The sequence below is a fragment of the Felis catus genome, chromosome A1 (assembly GCF_018350175.1).
Source record: "Felis catus isolate Fca126 chromosome A1, F.catus_Fca126_mat1.0, whole genome shotgun sequence".
NCBI classification, from domain to species: Eukaryota; Metazoa; Chordata; class Mammalia; order Carnivora; family Felidae; genus Felis; species Felis catus.
Genome location: NC_058368.1, coordinates 22965796 through 22985542, shown reverse-complemented (window position 1 = coordinate 22985542; position 19747 = coordinate 22965796). Strand labels below are relative to the sequence as shown.

At 36.7% G+C, this 19747-nt stretch overlaps 1 protein-coding gene across 8 annotated transcripts in view; it reads left to right on the top strand.

Moving 5' to 3' along the window:
- Nucleotides 1–230: 230 nt before the first annotated feature.
- The window catches only part of RB1 (RB transcriptional corepressor 1), a 181641-nt gene continuing 162124 nt past the window's right edge, over nt 231–19747 (top strand). For 7 of the 8 annotated variants that reach the window (XM_045052794.1, XM_023251437.2, XR_006594609.1 and 4 more), the window contains exons 1-2: nt 231–576; nt 3319–3445. In XM_045052794.1, coding sequence (XP_044908729.1) covers nt 431–576; nt 3319–3445 — 273 coding nt within the window. In that variant the 5' untranslated portion in view covers nt 231–430. The remainder of the gene's footprint in view (nt 577–3318; nt 3446–19747) is intronic. The other variant, XM_023251429.2, reaches the window with a different exon arrangement.

Sequence of the window (19747 nt, the reverse complement as noted above, 5' to 3'; positions counted from 1 at the left end):
CGCACCAGACTGTGCAGTGCCCCGTTACCGGCACCCAGGCCTGGAGGGGAGAATTTCGAGTAGAGACACGTCCGGGCGGCGGCGGCTGCCTCAGAGAGAGTGCCTCGGCCCAGGCCGGGGGGCCCACGCCCGGGCCGCCCGACCTCACGCCCCCGCCCAGCACACCGCTGGGCGCCCCGGTTCCCTGCCGACGCCGGCGGGCTCGGGAGCCTCGCGGACGTGACGCCGCGGGCGGAAGTGACGTTTTCCCGCGGTTGGACGCGGCGCTCGGTTGCCGGGCGGGGGAGGGCTTGTCCGGTTTCTCTCAGGGGACGTTCAAATTATTTTTGTAACGGGAGTCGGGAGAGGACGGGGCGTGCCCCGAAGTGCGCGCGTCCTCCTTCCCCGGCTCTTCGCCACCACTCACTGGCTCCTGCCCTGGGGGGGAGTCATGCCGCCCAAAACCCCCCGGAGAGCAGCAGCCGCAGCCGCCGCTGCCGCCGCCGCCGCCGCCGAACCCCCGGCGCCGCCGCCGCCGCCCCCTCCTGAAGAGGACCCCGAGCAGGACAGCGGCCCCGAGGACTTGCCTCTGCCCAGGTGAGCGAGCGGAGCCGCGGCGGCCGTCTCGAGAGAAGGGCGCCTCGAGAGTGCGTCGGGGCGGGCACCCCAGCGTCTAGGCGGGGGCGCGTCTCCGCCGGCTGCCGCGTCCCGGCGGGAGGAGGGTTCTCCCTTGTCCCCCAGCACCGCGGAGCGCCTGGACGGGGGTGACAGGGGTCTGGCTTCGGGAGCGAGGGGAGGGAATCCGGGAAGGGTCTCGGCTCCAGCTTGACAGGTGTCGGGCGGGTGGGGCTCGGGTCCCTGAGCAAAGTGACAGGTGCCGCCTTTCCTCCTCCAGGCGGAAAGGCTCGCCGGCGGAGGGTGTTTTTGAGGCGCCATCGAACGCAAAAAAGAAAAATGACGGGCTGGTGTCTGGTGGAGAGTTTGTCTCCTGTTGAGATTTGTTACATTTCGGTGGTCGTGTTTGACTTTCTGTTTTGGTCTCCTGAGATGCAACAGCTGAAAGTGTTTTTCTCTGGGCGTGCACTGCATCCGAAGCCCAGTCCTGGAAATGCCAACCAGGAAAGCTATGGGACGTGAAGTGCAGGGCTCTTCTGCGTGTCAGTTGCCCGCCGTGTACTCGGCTGAGGTGCTTTGTGGCGTTTCCTTGTAACAGTGCTTTGAGGTCTTGGGGATTCAGAGCCATCAGTAGTGACTGGAGGGTCGTAACACTTGAGAGGAACTGGCGTATGGGCAAAAGTTTTGTGAGACGTTTAGTCTAAGTGCTTGAAAGTTTCTGAACTTTTATTCCTGTCGCATAAAACTCTTCTATGTTAAGCTTCAGCATTTTTCATTCTTTCTTACATTATGCCTTTGAGCCAGACAACAAACATCCTTGTGTTTCTCTCTCTCTCTCTCTCTCTCTCTCTCTTTCTTTTTTGTTTGGGTACGAAATTAGTGATGTTCATGTGCTCACATTAAACTTTTTTTCTTCCCCAAGTGGAATCTAAATTTAGGCGAGTAGAACATGACAGGGAGATATATTGTACTGCGACATCCTATTTTTCTTGATGGTGATACTTTATGGTTAAAAAGCTAAGGTTGAAAGAGTATGATTGCCATTATTATTGTCAGTACTGGTCCTGCTTTGAGACTACACGTAGATTGCTGGGAAATGGAACTCCTTTCTTTCCCTCACCACTTCCTCTCCATTTTTGTCCTTTACCAAGTCCTTCTCTTTCAACTTTCCAGATACAGAGTTCAAGCATATTGCAAAAGATAGGAATGGGCTTTTGGGATGGTTTGTGAAAGGCTATTGAAAGTACATCTGTTTAAGTGGATTGTGTTATGGGTCAGTTAAAAATCATGCTATTTAAAAAAAGATCTGAAACGTTCTGGGAGAAGACAGAAGTTTAATTTCTGATTAAGCTCTGATGTATCCAATACTTGAAAGTTAGCATTTGGAAAAAGCAGTAAATATACCTTAAAGAATCCCCTCTTACCCATAGAGCTTTGGAAGCATTCTCAATTATTGTAGGGTAGCCAGAAATACTGAAATTATGGCCATCACTTGGGAAAAGAAGGCCTTTCTTCCCCGACCCAACATTGTTACTCATCTTTAAGTGGTGGAACTACCAAAAATTCTCCTGTTAAGTCCAAACCATACAAAATACACCGTACTCTTGATTATCCTTACCCACAAAAGTTTTCATTAGTATGGGCAGTTCAGCTCTGCAGATTAGCTGCTTAGCAAGAGTAAAACTACTGGCTGGCAGTCTGAAGCCTAGCAATTTGCTTAGGGGTGGATTCAGGGCCCACTCCACCTGCACTTTTCAGTGAGATTTTTTCCACCTTGACAGCTGAGATCTTTTTTTCTGTTGCATTTTATCTGGCTTAAGTGGTGAAGTCAGAAGGGAAACCTTCACTAGGAATAGCACTTCACCCCCCGTGGTGGTGTAACCAAAAGTTAATTATGTTTTGAAGGAGGGTTGGCAGTCTAGAATAGTGGTCAAGGGCATGGGTTATGGAATTAAACTGTTGGGTTTCCCACTTACTGGCCATTGCCTAGTTGAGTACTTTAACTTCCCTGATTTGGTACTTGTCTGTAAAAGAAGAAGAATAAGAGTGCTTATCTAATAGGCTGATGTGCATTTAAGGTACTTTGTACAGGGTTAGTGTAAATACTCAAAAATTAGTAGCTATTCCTCATACTAGTTATTATTATTAGGTGTGAGACATTAAATGAATGAACAGGAACTAGCCAACAAGAAATTATTGACTACCTATAATGGGTAAGGAAGATTGAGGAGAAAAGGATAAAATAAGCATAGCAATAGTTTATGTTAATCGTTACGTAAGAAATGCTAGTAGGTAGAGAGATTATATGAGATATTGGTTAAGTGTAGACTGCATTTTAGCAGTCGCTGGTACTAAATTGATTCTGAAATATTATTTATGGGCTTTCCTCTTTTTGCTGTTATTGTCATCCCAGTTTTCCCATACAGCTTTAGCTATCATGCTTACTTACTTTTACAAAGCTATTTTTTTGTGCTGAAGTGTATGTGATTCACCAGGCCAGCAAACCTTTTTCATTGTGTGGTATTTTTGTTGGAAAGACTATGAAAAAAGATAAATATGTTTAAAATTCTACCTGTAGTTTTCTTCAAAGATAAATAAGATTTTAAAGTAGTTAGTGATGCTTTTTTTCAAAATAGTGCTGTTATATGCAAACCATTGAAACAAATATTTAATTAGTTTGATTTGTAAGTATATGCCTATTATATATCTATTTTTATCTGGCAGGCTTGTATTTGAAGAAACTGAAGAACCTGATTTTATTGCATTATGTCAGAAATTAAAGATACCAGATCATGTCAGAGAAAGAGCTTGGTTTACTTGGGAAAAAGTTTCATCTGTGGATGGAGTGTTGGTAAGGATTTCCTTAACATTTTTTGAAAAAAATTTTCTCGTTTAAAAAATTATTTTGGAAAATAGAAAAATATAAAGAAAAGAAAAGCTAGTAATAATTATGTTATCCAGTAATAATTATGTTATTCTGATTAGCATTAAAAAATTTTTTTAGCATTAAAGGTTTTTTTTAAATCTCCCGATATAAACTCCTCCAAAGTATTTTAAAGCAAATCTTAGATGATATATTTTATTCATATACTTTACTCTGGTACAAAGAGTTACTGAAAAGCAAAGCCATACCTTATAATCTTTAATCTTTTATAAATTTAAATTTATATAAATTTAAATAAATTAAATTTATATAAATTTAAATAAATTAAATCAAAATTTAAATTTTAAATTTAAATAAGTATTTAAATTTCCTGATTGTTTCAGAATTAGTTTTGTTAGAATTTAGAATCTTTGATAGCATTTGATATATTTCTTCCATTTTTTTTCTTTTCAGAGGTGTGTGTGTGTATATGTGTGATACTACTAACACTACTAACACCAGCAAATAATTCCTAGTGCTTTATATGTACTGGAGGAATATTATAAGCATTTTGCAAACAGCCCATTCAACAATCCATTGAGATATGAAATAAAAAAATCTTTGTTTTACATGTAAAATTTTTAGAAGGTGATACTGAAGTAGAGTGAGGTTAAGTAACTTGACCAAGGTCTCTGGCTAAGAACATTTAGAACACAGATTTGGGATCATACATGTAGTTATACATAGTTACATATAATAGTTTTGTATCTTGTTATACAATTTTTTTCTCAACATGAGCATTTTATTGTTAAATATTTTCTGATATTTAATAATATAGTTTCCGATGGTACTATAATATTTAATACATTAGATAGATTTTGATGTTTTAACTCTTACTGTTATTGGACATTTTTTCCCCCAACTTTTTGGCACATAAAATGATGTGATAAACATCCTTATTCAGAAGAATAATGCCTGGCACAAAGTAAGCCCTTGATAATTTAATGAGTGAAACTCTGATTGTTAGAATACATTTTGAATTACTGTGTCAAAAGCTATGAATATTTATAAAACTTTTGATAGTTAAATTACACTCTAGACAGATACTTTTAATGCATTTACTTTTTAACAGCATCATATTAGTGTACATATCTGTCTGGTTTTACTGATCAGATTAACACAACAAAATATGTTTTTGTATATCATAAAAATATTTAAGACCATTACAAAATCTGGTATCTTAGTCCATTTGGGCTACTGTAACAAGATACCACAGACTGGGTGGCTCATAAACAACAGAAATTTATTTCTCACAGTTCTGGAGGCTGGGAAGTCCAAGATCATAGTGCTGGCCGATTCTCTGTGTGAGGGCCTATTTCCTGTTTCATAGACAGTGCCATGTCACTGGCCTCACATGGTGGAAGGGGTGGCAGCTTTCTTGAGCCTCTTTTTAAGGATACTGGTCCCATTCATTAGGACAGAGCCCTCGTGACCTGATCACTTCCTAAAGGCCACAACTCCTAATACCATCACATTGGGCATTAGGTTTTAAGGATATGAATTGTGGGGGATTGTGCACAAGCATTCAGTGCAATAGCATCTGGTAATAAAAAAGAGAAAATGAATCCAATTTCAAAGACCTGAATATAATCTGGAACTCCTTACTAAAAAAGGAGGAATATTGAAGTATCTTGGATGAATGACTTTGGTATTATCGTCTCAAAGGATCTAATGTATATTTTCACTGATTTGGGTACTTCATGTAACGAAGTTTTTTTGTGCATGTGCAGTTAAAGATAGTCATAGCTCTGTCACCTCTCACTCATAAATGCTAGGCGCTTAGTTTTCAGAAAGTTGGAAAGGAGTAGTAGATTATAGAGAGAATTGGTGAATATAGTTTCCAGTTTATGAGTGGGTTATGTTCCCGGTCTTTGTAAGTACAATATAGTAGTTAGGTTTCCAGGCTAGTTCACACAAAACTTTTTTTGTACTGAACTATAACAGTAATAGTTTTCATCATTGAGGCCCTTTTAGGCTTCAGACTTGACTACAAGTACAAGTAAATATTACTACTTTCTTACCCTATGTTTTTTCTCCTAATGGAGCTGATGAGGGGACTAGGGGATGTGAAATCATTCTTGGTGGTATGCTGGAGGAAGACAAGGAATTTCATGTTATCTTTGGGATATTGGGTACTTTTTTTTTTTTTTTTTGCAGGGTGTATGACAGAGGAGGGTATGGTATTATTCTGTTATAAATACCAGACATTTATGTAGAAATATTATTTTAAGGGATATTTAACTTTTTGAGGGTTGGCCTGAGAATTTAACCTCTGTTTATACAATATCTAAGGGAGAATGTAACAGTGTGTGCAGACAAGTGAATGTAATGACAAAATTAACCAGTTTCTGATGCAGCTGTTCTGTTCTAGCTATTCTAGATAGCAGTTGGTTATCTTCTTTGAAACAAGAGAAGGAATTTAGTAACTCAGGGAACTCTGGAAACTGAAAGTAGGTGATATTTATTGGAATAAAGGATGGGTTAAGAGCAAGGATTTGTCATCAGACTAGACTGACTCAAGTCTCAGTTGTACCTTTTACTACCTCCATGATCTTGAACAAGTTACCTAAAATCCCCAAGTCTCAGTTTTGTTATTTGTATAAAGGATTAACAATAATTTCTGGATCTTGGAGTTAAAATGTGGGTTAAATAACTTTATGCATACAAAACACTTGTTAGTGTAAATGAAGGCCTATATTAAATCATGCAGCCAGAATAATTTGACTTAAGAATTACCCTCGAAAATTTTATATTAATATAATTTTTAAGAGAACTTAAGAATCAGTTAAAATACTTTAATTTTTTAAAGTTTTTATATAAATTCCAGTTCGTTAACATGATTAGTGTAATATTAGTTTCAGGTGTACAATATAATGCTTCATCACTTACATTTAGCATGTGGTGCTCATCACAAGTGCACTCCTCAATCCCCATGACCTATTTAACCTATCCTCCCACTCTCCCAGACCAATTCTGTTTCTTGGTTTGCCTCTCTCTCTTTTTCCCTTTGCTTATTTGTTTTTAAGTTCCACATATGAGTGAAGTCATATTGTATTTTTCTTTCTCTGACTTCACTTAGCATAACACTCTCTAGCTCCATCCATGTAATTGTAATTTTTATGTCTGAGTAATATACTATTGTGTATATATACCACATATTTATCCATTCATCAGTCGATGGACGCTTGGGCTGTTTCCATAATTTGGCTATTGTAAATAATGCTGCTGTAAACACTGGGTATCCCTTTGAATTAGTATTTTTGTATTCTTTGGGTAAATACCTAGTAGTGCAGTTGCTGGATTATAGATAGTTTTATTTTGAACTTTTTGAGGAACCTCCATACTGTTTTCCAGAGTGGCTGTACCAGTTTGCATTCCCACTAACAGTGCATGAGGGTACTCCTTTCTCCACATCCTTCCAACACCTGCTGTTTCTTGTGTTGTTGATTTTAGCCCTTCTGATAGGCATGGGGTGGTATCTCATTGTAGTTTTGATTTGTGTTTCCCTGATGATGAATGATGTTGAGCATCTTTTCATGTGTCTGTTGGCCATCTGTATGTCTTCCTTAGAAAAATGTCTATTCATGTCTTGTGCCCATTTTTAAATTGGATTATTTGTTTTTTGGGTGTTGAGTTTTATTTGTTCTTCATATATTTTGGATACTAACCCTTTATCAGTTATGTCATTTGGAAATACCTTCTCCCATTCCATAGATTGCCTTTTAGTTTTGTTGATTGTTCACTTTGCAGGAGCTTTTTATTTTGATCAAGTCCCAGTAGTTTATTTTTGCTTTTGTTCCCTTGCCTCAGGAGACCTGTCTAGAAAGAAGTTTCTATGGCCAGTGTCAAAGAGGTTACTGCCTGTGTTCTCCTCTAGGATTTTGATGGTTTTCTGTCTCACATTTTGTCTTTCATTCATTTTGAATTTATTTTTGTGTTTGGTGTAAGAAAGTGGCCCAGTTTCATTCTTTTGCATGTTTCTCTTCAGTTTTCCCAGCGCTCTCTTCACCTCTTCCATTTGAAGAGACTGTCTTTTTTCTATTGGATATTATTTCCTGCTTTGTTGAAGATTAATTGAGTATATAGTTGTGGGTTCATTTATGCATTTTCTGTTCCATTGATCTATGTGTCTGTTTTTGTGCCAGTATTATACTGTTTTGATCACTACAGCTTTGTAATATAACTTGAATTCTGGAATTGTGATACCTCCAGCTTTGCTTTTCAAGAAAGGATAAGAACCATATGATCATTTCACTATTTGTAGATGACATTGTACTCTATCTATATAGAAAACTCAAAAGTCCAGCAAAAAACTGCTAGAACTGATACACGAATTCAGTAAAGTCACAGGATACAAAATCAATGTGCAGAAATATGTTCCATTTCTGAACACCAATAATGAAACAGAAAGAGAAAATAAAATTAAGGAATAGATCTCATTTACAATTGCACCCAAAACAGTAAGATAGTTCCCAAGAGGTGAAAGACCTTTATTATGAAAACTATAGAACACTGAGGAAGGATATTGAAAGGACACCAAGAAATGGAAAGACATTACATTCTTACAGATTAGAAGAAAAAATTATTAAAATGTCTATACTACCCAAAGCAATCTACACATTTATGCAATTCCTATTAAAATACCAACAGCATTTTTCAGAGCTTAGAACAAACAGTCCTTAAATGTGTATGGAACCACGAAAGACCCCAAAATAGCCAAAGAAACATTGAAAATAGTTGAATTTTATAAATGTATGTGTAATGATTTTGATGTAATTTTGGTAAAACTTAAGGAAAGTTTGTGGTATTTTGTCTAGAAAAGTGTTTTTTCCTTTTTGTATAAACGTTTAATGGATGTAATATTAGTGATTGTTGTCATTACATTAGATTGTATTCATACTGCATATAACATATAAATAAAGGACTTTTCATTAAGAAATTGGCCAGGAGTGTTGTTCATGTTGGGATTTACAGTGAATCAGTTAGAATTTTGATTTTCTTCTGCATCTTAAATCATTGCATGGTAGAGTGGAGAAGACCTTGGACCTTGAAGCAGGAAAGTTTTGATTATAGTAGTTGCAATGTAGCTGTAGGATTTTAGATAAATTGGTTGATTCTCCAAGTCTCAGTTTATTCATCTGTAGATCAGAAATGATGCCTGAATGCTGTCCTCGTAGGGTTTCGTGTGTCTGTGTCCATTCAAGAGCTGTGAAATATATTGCCCTTGATAGAGTCATTTGTTTTTGTGATACGGGTCATTATATTTAGAAAGATAATTAAAATGAATAGTTTGGAATTGGAGTAACAGTAGCCATTCCATGTAAGTTATACTACAGACATATGAAGAGTCACATACTACAGACATACGAAGAGTTTTTTTTAATAAACTTAAAAAACAGAATATTTAAAAATTAAGTGTAATAGAAGGTATATACCTGTTATTTTCTAGTTACTAATACTATACCCTTTCTTTTTGAATATGATGCTCATATTCTGATTACGTGTGAGTATTGCTGAGAAAAAAAATCATTTAAGAACATATACGTGAATGTTATATTTTGTCTTACAGATAGAGGCTATTTGCAACTTCTTTTATTTCTGATTCTGCTTCTAAGGTTAATTTTTTACATCTTATTATGGGGAATTTTAGAGATTTATAAAAATAGGTTAATAGTGTGAACTCTCCTATACCTCTTAACCAATTATAAATCATGGCCAAACTATATTTCTCTCTGATTCCAGATTATTTTAAAGTAAATTCAGGTTATGTTGTTTCACCAATAAATATCTCACTATGCATGATCTTGTATTCTTTTTTTTTTAAGTTTATTTATTTATTATGAGAGAGAGAGAGAGAGAGAAAATATCCCAAGTAGGCTCTGTACTATCAGCACAGAGCCCTGTGTGGGGCTAGAACTCATGAACTGCAAGATCAAGAGTGGGATGTTTAACTGACTGAGCCATCCAGGCACCCCTTCAGTATGCGTTGTCTTTTTAAAAAGTGACTTCTGTTCATCACATCTAACAAAATTGGTGCAAATTTTCTATTACCGGATATCCAGTGTTCAAAATTTCTCGATTATTTATAATTTTTTTTTCATGTGCTCAAATCAGGATCAAAATAAAGTTCATATATTGTGATTGATTGACTTCTGTCTTAAATCTCTTAATCTGTAGGTTTTACCTACCCCCTTTCTTCTCTTACAATTTAGTTGAAGAAACTGGATTGTTTATCCTGTAGAATTTCCTACAGTGTGTATTTTGCAGATTGCATCTCCTCCATTGTTTAACATAATTGTCTAATTCTCTGTATTTCCTGGAAATAGAGCAGGCCTAGAGGCCTGATCAAATCCTAGTTTGATATTTTCTGGAAGAAATACTTCAGAGATATTTTTGTGGATACCAATTGGCAGGCACATATCTTGTTAGTCTTTCTCTCTCTTTTTTTTTTTTTTTTTTTTTTATGTAAGCAATTATTGATCACCATTAACTGGATCTATAGGAGTTGCTAAAACTTTATCATTCCTCTCTCAACTATTAGTTGTAATTCTGTAAAGAGAAACTTTCCTCTATTAACTGTTCTTATTCTAAAGTGTAGTTTATTAAGGAAATGAAGGCTAGATGAGAGATTTATGGTTTGCTTTTACTTACTACTTTTTAAATTAAAAATTTGTAAGATCTTCCAAAGATGGCCATTGATTATAATCATCTTTTTAAGTATTATGTTGACCGTATCAGTAGACCAGTTGGAGTACATACATAGGTGTTTAATAAGATCTTTACTCAATAATTGACATATTTTATAATTCGATAATGTTATATAAATGGGATCATACATTATTTAACCTTTGGGATTGGCTTTTTTCAGCATAATTCCCTGGAGAATAATTGAAGTTATATATCAATATATTAGTTTGATAGGGCTGCTATAACAAAATACTACAGACTGGGTGACTTATCAGAAATTTTGTCATGTTTCTGGAGCCTGGAAGTCCAAGTTAAGGTGTCTGCAGATTTAGTTTCTTCTGGGACCTCTCTATTTGGCTTGCAGATGGCTGCCTTCTCCTTGTGCTCTAAAATGGTTTTCCTGTGCACACACTCCCTTGTGTGTTTGTGTGTCCAAACTTCCTGTTCTTATAAGGACACTATAATCAGGTTGGATTAGGGCTCACCAAATGTCCTCATTTTAATTTACTGTACCCCTTTTGAAGTCCTGACTTAAAAAAACAGTCACATTCTTGGGTACTTAGGTTAGTACTTCAACATATGAGTTTTGCAGGGGTGGGGAGCACAAGTCAGCCCACTGCAATTTATTATTGTTGTTTAGTAGTATTCCATGGTATGGCTGGACCACAGTTTGTGTAACCATTCACTCATTGAAAGATACCTGCTCTCTTCATAGGTTTTAACTGTTGTGAATACAGCTGCTTTGAACATTTGTGTATAGGTTTTTGTATAGATACCAGTTTTCATTTTCCTGGGAGATAAATAACCAAGAGTGCAATTGCTGGCCATATGGTATGGTCATGTAGGTCATATGGTGTGGTCATATATGCTTAATTGTGTAAGAGCTGCCAAACTTTGTTTCAGAGTGGCTGTACCATTTTGTATTACTATCATCAATATATGCATGTTCCAGTTTCCGAGCATCTTTGCCAACATTTGGTGGTTTTACTTTTTTTTTTTTTTTTTAATATTAGCCATTTTTCTCAGTATGTAGTGATATCTCATTGTGGTTTTAATTTACATTTTTCTGATGGCTAATGATATGGAATATTTTTTAATAGACTTTTTAGAATAGTTTTACGTTCACAACAAAATTGAGCAAAAGGTACAGAGATTTCCCATATTCCCCCTGCCCCCATAAATGCTTAACCTTTTCCACTGTCACCATTCCCACAAGAGTGCTACATTTGTTACGGTTAGTGAACTAACACTGACACATCATTATCACCCAAAGTCCATAGCTGCTGAAAGTCTTCTAAATGTGCTTATTTGCCATTTGTTTATCATCAGTGAAATGTCTCTTTACGTTTTTTGCCCATTTTGAGTTTCCATAGGTTTTTTACATTCACAGCTATGTCATGTGTGAATAATGACAGCTTTATTTCTTCCTTTCTAATCTTTTTGCTTTTTTTTTCTTGTCTGTTGCACTGGCTAAGATTTCAATACAGTGTTGAATAGAAGTGCTAAGAGTTCCTGCTCTTAGAAAGAAATCATTCTGTCTTTTAGCATTAAGTATAATGTCAGGAGTAGGTTTTTCTTAGGTGTTGTTTATCACATTAAGGAATTTTCTTTCTATTCCTAGTTTGCAGAGATTTTTTTTATATCAGAAATAAATATTGGAGTTTCTGAAATGTGTTTTCTGCATCTATCATGTTGATCATATTTTTCCTTTATTAGACTATTGATATTGCCTGTTAAAACAACTTTCCCTTCTTGGATAAATTCCACTTGATCATAATATAGTATCCCTTTCATATATTGTTGGATTTGATTTGCTAAACTTTTAAGAATTTTTGTACTGTGTGTTTACAAGGGATATTGGTCTGTATTTTCTCTTTATGGTTATGGGTTTTTTTTCTAGTTTTTTTTTTTCTTCAATTTTTGTTGGACGTTTTGACAGAATAATTCTGGCCTTATAGAATGAATTGGGAAATTGTTCTCTTCAATTTTTTCGTAGATTTTGTACAAAATTGATATTATTAAATGTTTGGCAAAACCATAACCATATGGGTCTCAAGGTTTTTTTTTTTTCTTTTGTGGGAAGGTTTTTAACTACAAATTCAATTTCTTTAAATAGATATGGGCAATTCAGTTTTATTACTATTTTAGTGAGCTTGGGGAATGTATGTTTTTCAAGGAATGTGTCCATCTAAGTTGTTGAACTGGCAGAAAATTGTTTATAATCTTTTATTGTACTTTATTATATCTTAGTATTACTTAATAAACTTTACTATTAATATATTTTACATGATATGTATCATATATTATTTAATGCATGATGAAATTATTCTCTTTATTCCTGTCTTTTTGCTCTGAAGTCTTTTTCTGTTAAAAAAATTTTTTTGAATATTTATTTATTGTTGAGAGAGAGAGATACAGAGTGTGAACGGGGGAGGGACAGAGAGAGGAAGACACAATCTGAAGCCGGCTCCAGGCTCTGAGCTTTCAGCACAGAGCCTGATATGGGGCTTGAACTCATGAACTGAGACATCATGACCTAAGCCGACCAAAGTTGGATGCTTAGCCAACTGAGCCACCCAGGCGCCCTGAAATCTTTTTCTAATATTAATATAAACACTTAAGCTCTCTTTTGACAAGTATTTAGCATTGTATACTTTTTTAAAAAAAAACCTCTTAACCTCTTTGTATCTTTATTCAGTTGACCCTTGCACAACATGGGTTTGAAGTAAGTGGGTCCACCATACCTGGATTTATTTTCAGTAAATATGCTACAGTACTATACGTGTATTTTCTCTTCCTTATGATTTTCTTAGTAACATTTTCTTTAGTATATAATACATGTAACAAATGAATTATGTGTTAGTCGACTGTATATGCTATCAGTAAGGCTTCTGGTCAACAGTAGGCTATTAGTAGTTAAGTTTTGGGGAAATGAAAATTATAGTTGGATGTTCAACTGCACAGGGGTCAGCAGCCTTAACTCCCATGTTGTTCAAGGGTCAACTGTATTTAATGTGGGTGGGTTTCTTGTAGGCTGCATATAGTTGAGTCGGTCTTTGCCTCTTAATTGGGGTTTTTAAACCATTGACATTTAAAGTGGTTTTTGAAATGGTAGGGTTTAAATCTGCCACCTTGCTATTTGTTTCTACTTGTCTCATTTTTTTCTTTGTCTCTTTCCTCTCTTTTTATGACTTTGTTTGGATTGGCCATTTTTTATGATTCCTTTTTTGTCATTTGTTGGCTTGTTAGCTATAACTTTTTTGTGTTATTCATTTCAGGGTTTATAGTATATATTTGAAACTTTTCATAGTCTATTTTCTTTTTTTTTCCTCAAGAGAAAGAAAACAGTTTTATTTTTGAACAGGCATTAAACCAAAATGTGATGCCTATCACAAGTAATCTGCTGAGAGACTTCAAAACAGAAGGAATCTCACCCTTTTTTAGACAGGCAGTGACAGCCCATTACATATATGCTTTTGAGATAAACAAGAAGTAGTCCTCATGTAAGAGGACTCGACAGTACCATTTGTCACATGCAGTTCACTTTAGATTCACTTGGTAATGAGGGTGACGATCTGTGTTAGTTAATTGGCTTTATCCAAAAGAAAAAGAAACTCCTCACATTTTATGACAAGAGGTAATTTTGCCACCTAGAGCACGGTGCCTGCTAAAGTTAGGGTCCTACTGTCCTACAGAGCCTGGGAGATAGTGGTGCTACCTTCCTTGATGGTTGCGTTTCAAAGAGATGGATCCTAGGTCCTTGAGAAAGACATCCCTGGGTCCCTTAACATAACAGAAACAAGGAGTTTACAATTAAAAGTTTTCTTTTTTTTTTCTTTTTTTCTTTTTTACATGTTTATTTTTGAGAGAGAGAGAGAGAAAGAGTGTGAGCACGAGCTGGGGAGGGGCAGGGAGAGAGAGGATCCGAAGCAGGCTCTGTGCTGACAGCAGAGAGCCAATGTGGGACTGAAACTCATGAACCATGAGATCTTGATGTAAGCAGAAGTCAGATGTTTAACCAACTGAGCCACCCAGGCACCCCTATAAGTTTTCTAAAGTATATGCTCTAAGAAGAGAGGGGAAATCACTTCTCTTTTTTTTAAATTTGCATTTATCGTTATACCTGTCACCCCCTTTCTCTCTTCTTTTTTCTTTTTTTTAAATTTAAATTTTAGTTAGTTAACATACAGTATAGTATTGGTTTCAGGAGTAGAATTCAGTGATTCATCACTTACATACAACACCCAGTGCTGATCATAACATGGCCTCCTTAGTAACCATCACCCGTCTAGCCCATCTCCCACTCACCTCCCTCCATCAACTCATAATTTGTTCTCTGTCACTAAGAGTCTCTTATGGTTTGTTTCCCTCTCTTCTCTTCCCCTGCTTTCCTATATGTTCATCTGTTTTATTTCTTAAATTACACATGAGTGAAATCATATAGTATTTGTCTTTCTCTGATTGGTTTATTTTGCTTAGCATAATACTCTCTAGCTCCATCCATGTCATTGCAAATGGCAAGATTTCATTCTTTTTGATGGCTAATATTCCTGTGTGTGTGTGTGTGTGTGTGTGTGTGTGTGCGCGTGCACGCCACATCTTCTTTATCCATTAATCAGTCAGTGGACATTGGGCTCCCTCCATAGTTTGGCTATTGTTGATAATGCTGCTGTAAACATTGGGATCCACGTACTCCTTTGAATCTGTATTTTTGTATCCTTTGGATAACTACCTAATAGTGCAATTGCTGGGTTGTAGAGTAGCTCTATTTTTAACTATTTGAGGAACCTCCATACTGTTTTCCAGAGTGGCTGCATCAGTTTGCATTCTCACCAACAGTGCAAGAGGGTTCCCCTTTCTCCACATCCACGCCAATACCTGTTGTTTCTTGTGTTGTTGGTTTTAGCCATTCTGACAGGTGTGAGGTGGTATCTAAATGTGGTTTTGATTTGTATTTTCTGATTATGAGTGATGTTGAACATTTTTTCAGGTGTCTTTAAGCCATCTGGGTGTCTTCTTTGGAGAGGTGTCTATTTGTGTCTTCTGCCCTTTGTTAACTGGGTTGTTTGTTTTTTGGGTATTGAGTTTGATAAGTCCTTTATAGATTTTAGATACTAACCCTTCATCAGATATGTTGCTTTCAATTATCTCCTCCAATTCCATATGCTGCCTTTTAGTTTTGCTGATTGGTACCTTCACCATGCAGAAGCTTTTTATCTTGATGAAGTCCCAGTAGTTCAGGTTTGCTTTTGTCTCTCTTGCCTTCAGTGATGTGTCTACTAAGAAGTTGCTGCAGCTGAGGTCAAAGAGGTTGCTGCCTGAGTTTTCCTCTAGGATTTTGATGGTTTATTATCTCACATTTAGGTCTTTCATCCCGTTTGAATTTATTTTTGTGTATGGTGTAAGAGAGTGGTCCACTTTTAATCTTCTACGTGTTGCTGTCCATTTCACTGTTGAAGAGACTTTTTTCCATTGGATATTCTTTCCTGCTTTAAGATTAGTTGACCATATAGTTGTGGCATAGTCTATTTCCAAATGATTTTTACTATTGAATGTATATTATAAAAACTATGTCACTATATTTTTCATGTCTTCTCTCATGGTCTTTGTCCTATTGTCATACATTTTACTTGTATATGTAAAACCCCATAATACGGTGCTATTATTTTTGCTTTAACCAATTTTTTTAAAGGAAATTTAAATAGTAATTTAAACAAGGGTCTTTAAAATAGCCATGTAGCTACCGTTTCCAGTGCTTGTCCTTCTTTTATAAAGATCCATATTTCCATCTGGCGTCATTTCCTTCTGCTTGAAGGATTTTCCTTAACATTTTCTATAGACATCAGACATGGTGATGATTTCTTTCAGCATTTGCACATCTGAAAAGGTCTGTATTTTGCCTTAGTTTTTAAAAGATATTTCCACTGGTTAAAAAATTGTAGTTTGACTTTTTTCCCCCAGTACTTTAAAGATGCTGTCTTGCTGTGTTCTAGCTTGCATTGTTTCCGAAGAGAAGTCTGCTGTCATCCAAATCTTTGTTTCTCTGTATGTGAAATGTTTTGTGGTTTTTTTTTATGTTTATTTATTTTTGAGAGAGTATTAGAGCGGGAGGAGAAGAGAGAGAGGTAGACACAGAATTGGAAGCAGGCTCCAGGCTCTGAGCTGTCAGCACAGAGCCTGACATGCTGACGCGGGGCTTGAACTCATGAACTGCGAGATCATGACCTGAGCTGAAGTCAGACGCTCAACTGACCGAGCCACCCAGGAGCCCCTGTTTTTTGTTTTTGTTTTTTTAACTTTGTTTATTTTTGAGAGAGAGAGAGAGCAGGAGCAGGGTGAGGGGCAGAGAGAGAGGGAGAGAGAATCTCAAGCAGGCTCCACACTGTGTATGGAGCCTAAGGCAGTGCTCAAACCCATGAACATGACCTAAGTGAAAATCAAGAGTGGGATGCTTAACTGACTAAGCCACCCAGGTACCTTCTGTATGTGAAATGTTGTATTTTATGATCTTCTCTTTCTCCCTAGAGTGTTTCAGCATTTTGATCATGATATTTAATGGTGTAGTTTTTAAGATTTTCATGTTTGAGGTTCATTTTACTTCTTGAATGTGTAGGTTTATAGTTTTCATCAAATTTGGAAAGAGTTTGGCCATTATGTCTTCAAATAAAGCTTTTTTTGGTCCTTTTTCTTTCTCTTCTCTCCTTCATGGTCTCTAATTATATGTATATATTTAGCTATGTGACATTTTCCCACCGTTCATTGATCCTCGATTCAGATTTTTGGTCTTCAGTTTACTTTGCTGTGCATTTCATTTTGGATGATTCCTTTTGCTTTATCCTTAAATTTACCTGCCTTTAATCCCATTCAGTGTACTTCTCACCTCACATTTAAGAATTTTCATATTTAGAAGTTGAATTTAGCGGTTTTTAAAAAATATATATTCTATGTCTGTGCTTATTACATCTTTGCTATAGCTCAAAGGTTGGCAAACTTTTTCTGTAAAGGGTCAGATAATACAAATTTTAGGTGATGCAATCTCTGTCATTGTAGCATGAAAACAGTCACAGACAAAGTGCAAATGAATAAGTGTGGCTGTATTCCAATAACTTTATAAAAATGGGCATGCTGGATTTGATTGTAGTTTGCTCACCTCTGGGATAGCTTCTTGAAAATATGAGGCACTGTTATAATAACCGTTTTAATGTCCGTATCTAATAATTCTATGTCTGATTTTTTAAATTCTAATGGATTTTTGTCCTTTTTGTGGTTATTTTCCTGTTTTTTGTATATCTAATAACTTTTATTTGTCTGTAGACATTGTAAATTTGTGTATTAGATATTTCATTAATTTTTGTATTCCTGATAATATTCTTAATCTTTCTTCTGGGTTCATTAAGTTTTTTGGACACAGGTTGATCCTTTCAGGTTTTACTTTTAAGATTTATTAGGTGACATTAGAGTTGGGCTTAGTCTAGGGCAGAGATTCTCAATTTTGCCACTATTGACATTTTGGGCTGGATAATTCTTTGTTACGGGGGCTGTCTTGTGTGTTTTAGAATGTTTAGGGGCGTGATCCCAGGCTTCAATCTACTAGGTACCTGTAGTACACCCTGCCCAGTTGTGAAAATCGTACCCAGATTATTGCCATATGTCCACTGGGAAGTAAAAATATCACTAGGTAACAACCACCTGTCTAGCATTATATACTCTATTGAGGTAAGCCTCTTTAATGTATACCCTTTGTATTACCATGAAGTTTTCTCCTCTGGCCATTGGGAACAGGCACTACTCCCAGCCGGTGTGAGCCATAAATGTTCCTCACCTGCATGTGCTAATTGAGGGGAATCCATTGCAGATCTCTGGAGTTTCTCTGTGTAGCTCTCTTTGGTACTCTGCACTGGGATTTCTAGGTGCTTTGACTTCCTCAGACTTCTAGTTCTGTCCAGCCAGTCCAGGGAGACCATTGGGCTGTCCTTGGTTTTTGCCTCCTTGCACTGCTATCTGAAATTATTTACCAGGAAGTAGCTTAAACATTTATAGGGCTCACCTTGTATATTCCCTGAGTCTTGGAGATTACTCTTTATTGTCTAAGGTCTAGAGCCTTGAGTTATATTATGTATCTGTTTCCATTTTCTTTTCTTTTTTGTTTGTTTATTTTGGGCAGAACCATAAATCTGGCCCTAGTTACTTCATCAAAAGTTGGAGCAGAGGGGCACCCACGTGGCTCAGGTGGTTGAGCGTCTGACTTCGGCTCAGGTCATGATCTCTTGGTTCATGGGTTCGAGCCCTCCATCAGGCCTGCTGCTGTCAGTGCAGAGCCCACTTTGGATCTTATGTACCTCTGGTTCTCTGCCTCTCCCTTGCTCACATTCTCTCTCTCAAAAATAAATAAAACATTAAAAAAAAGTTGAAGCAGAAATCCTCAGTAAAATATTTTTCACGTTTTTAAAAATTTTTCTTAGTGGTTACTCTGTGGCTTGCAATACACATCTTAACTTACCAGATTTTACCGATTTAATTCCATTAAGATAACAAAAAGTTTACTATTACACAGTTCTAATCTCTCCTTCCTTTTTTATGGTATTTTTATACATACTATGTCTGTATATCTTAGAAACACAAGAATGTAAGAGAAATAAGCAGATGATAAATAAATTTATAGAGGTTTTTCAAAAATTCATATATTAACTTTTTTAAATTCAACATTTTTGGTTCTCTATTATTCCTTGTTCTGTTCCACCTCTTTCTCCACCTCCCCCCTTTTGTAAAATTTAATCGCCTCTTCCTTTTTAAAAAATTTTTTAAAATGTTTATTTACCTTTGAGAGAGAGAGAGAGAGACAGAGAGAGACAGAGTACGGGTAGGGGATGAACAGGGAGGGAGAGGGAGACACAGAATCCCAAGCAGGCTCCAGGCTCTGAGCTGTCAGCACAGAGCTCAACGCGGGGCTCGAACTCGTGAACTGCAAGGTCATGACCTGAGCTGAAGTCGGACACTTAACTGACTGAGCCACCCAGGTGCCCCTCTTCTCTTCCATCTTAAATGTGAATCCAAGTTATTATCTGGTATCATTTCCTTATTCCAATGTGGTTTCATTCCCACCATCTTTTTTTATGTTGTTATTATCAAACATACTACATATCTTTATGTTATAGGCCTGACAGTAAAATTTTAGATTTTTTAAAAAAACAATTGCTTTTTAAAATCAGTTGGAAGGAAAGAGAAATATGCAATGATACTATATTTTGTCATTACCTATTTACCTTTACACACATTATTCGTGTAGATTTTAATTATAGTCTATTGTCATTTCCTCTTAGCCTGAAGAAATTCTTTAGTACGTCTTGTAAGGCAGGTTTGGTTTTAGTTCTTTCATTTTTTGTTAATATGGGAATACCTTTATTTTGCTTTGATTTTTGAAAGATAGATTTGCTGGATATAGGATTATTAGTTCATGGTTTTATTCTTTCAGCTCTCTGAATAGATCATTAATTCCTTCCTCAACTTCATTGTTTCTGATGAGAAGTCAGCTGTTAATCTTAC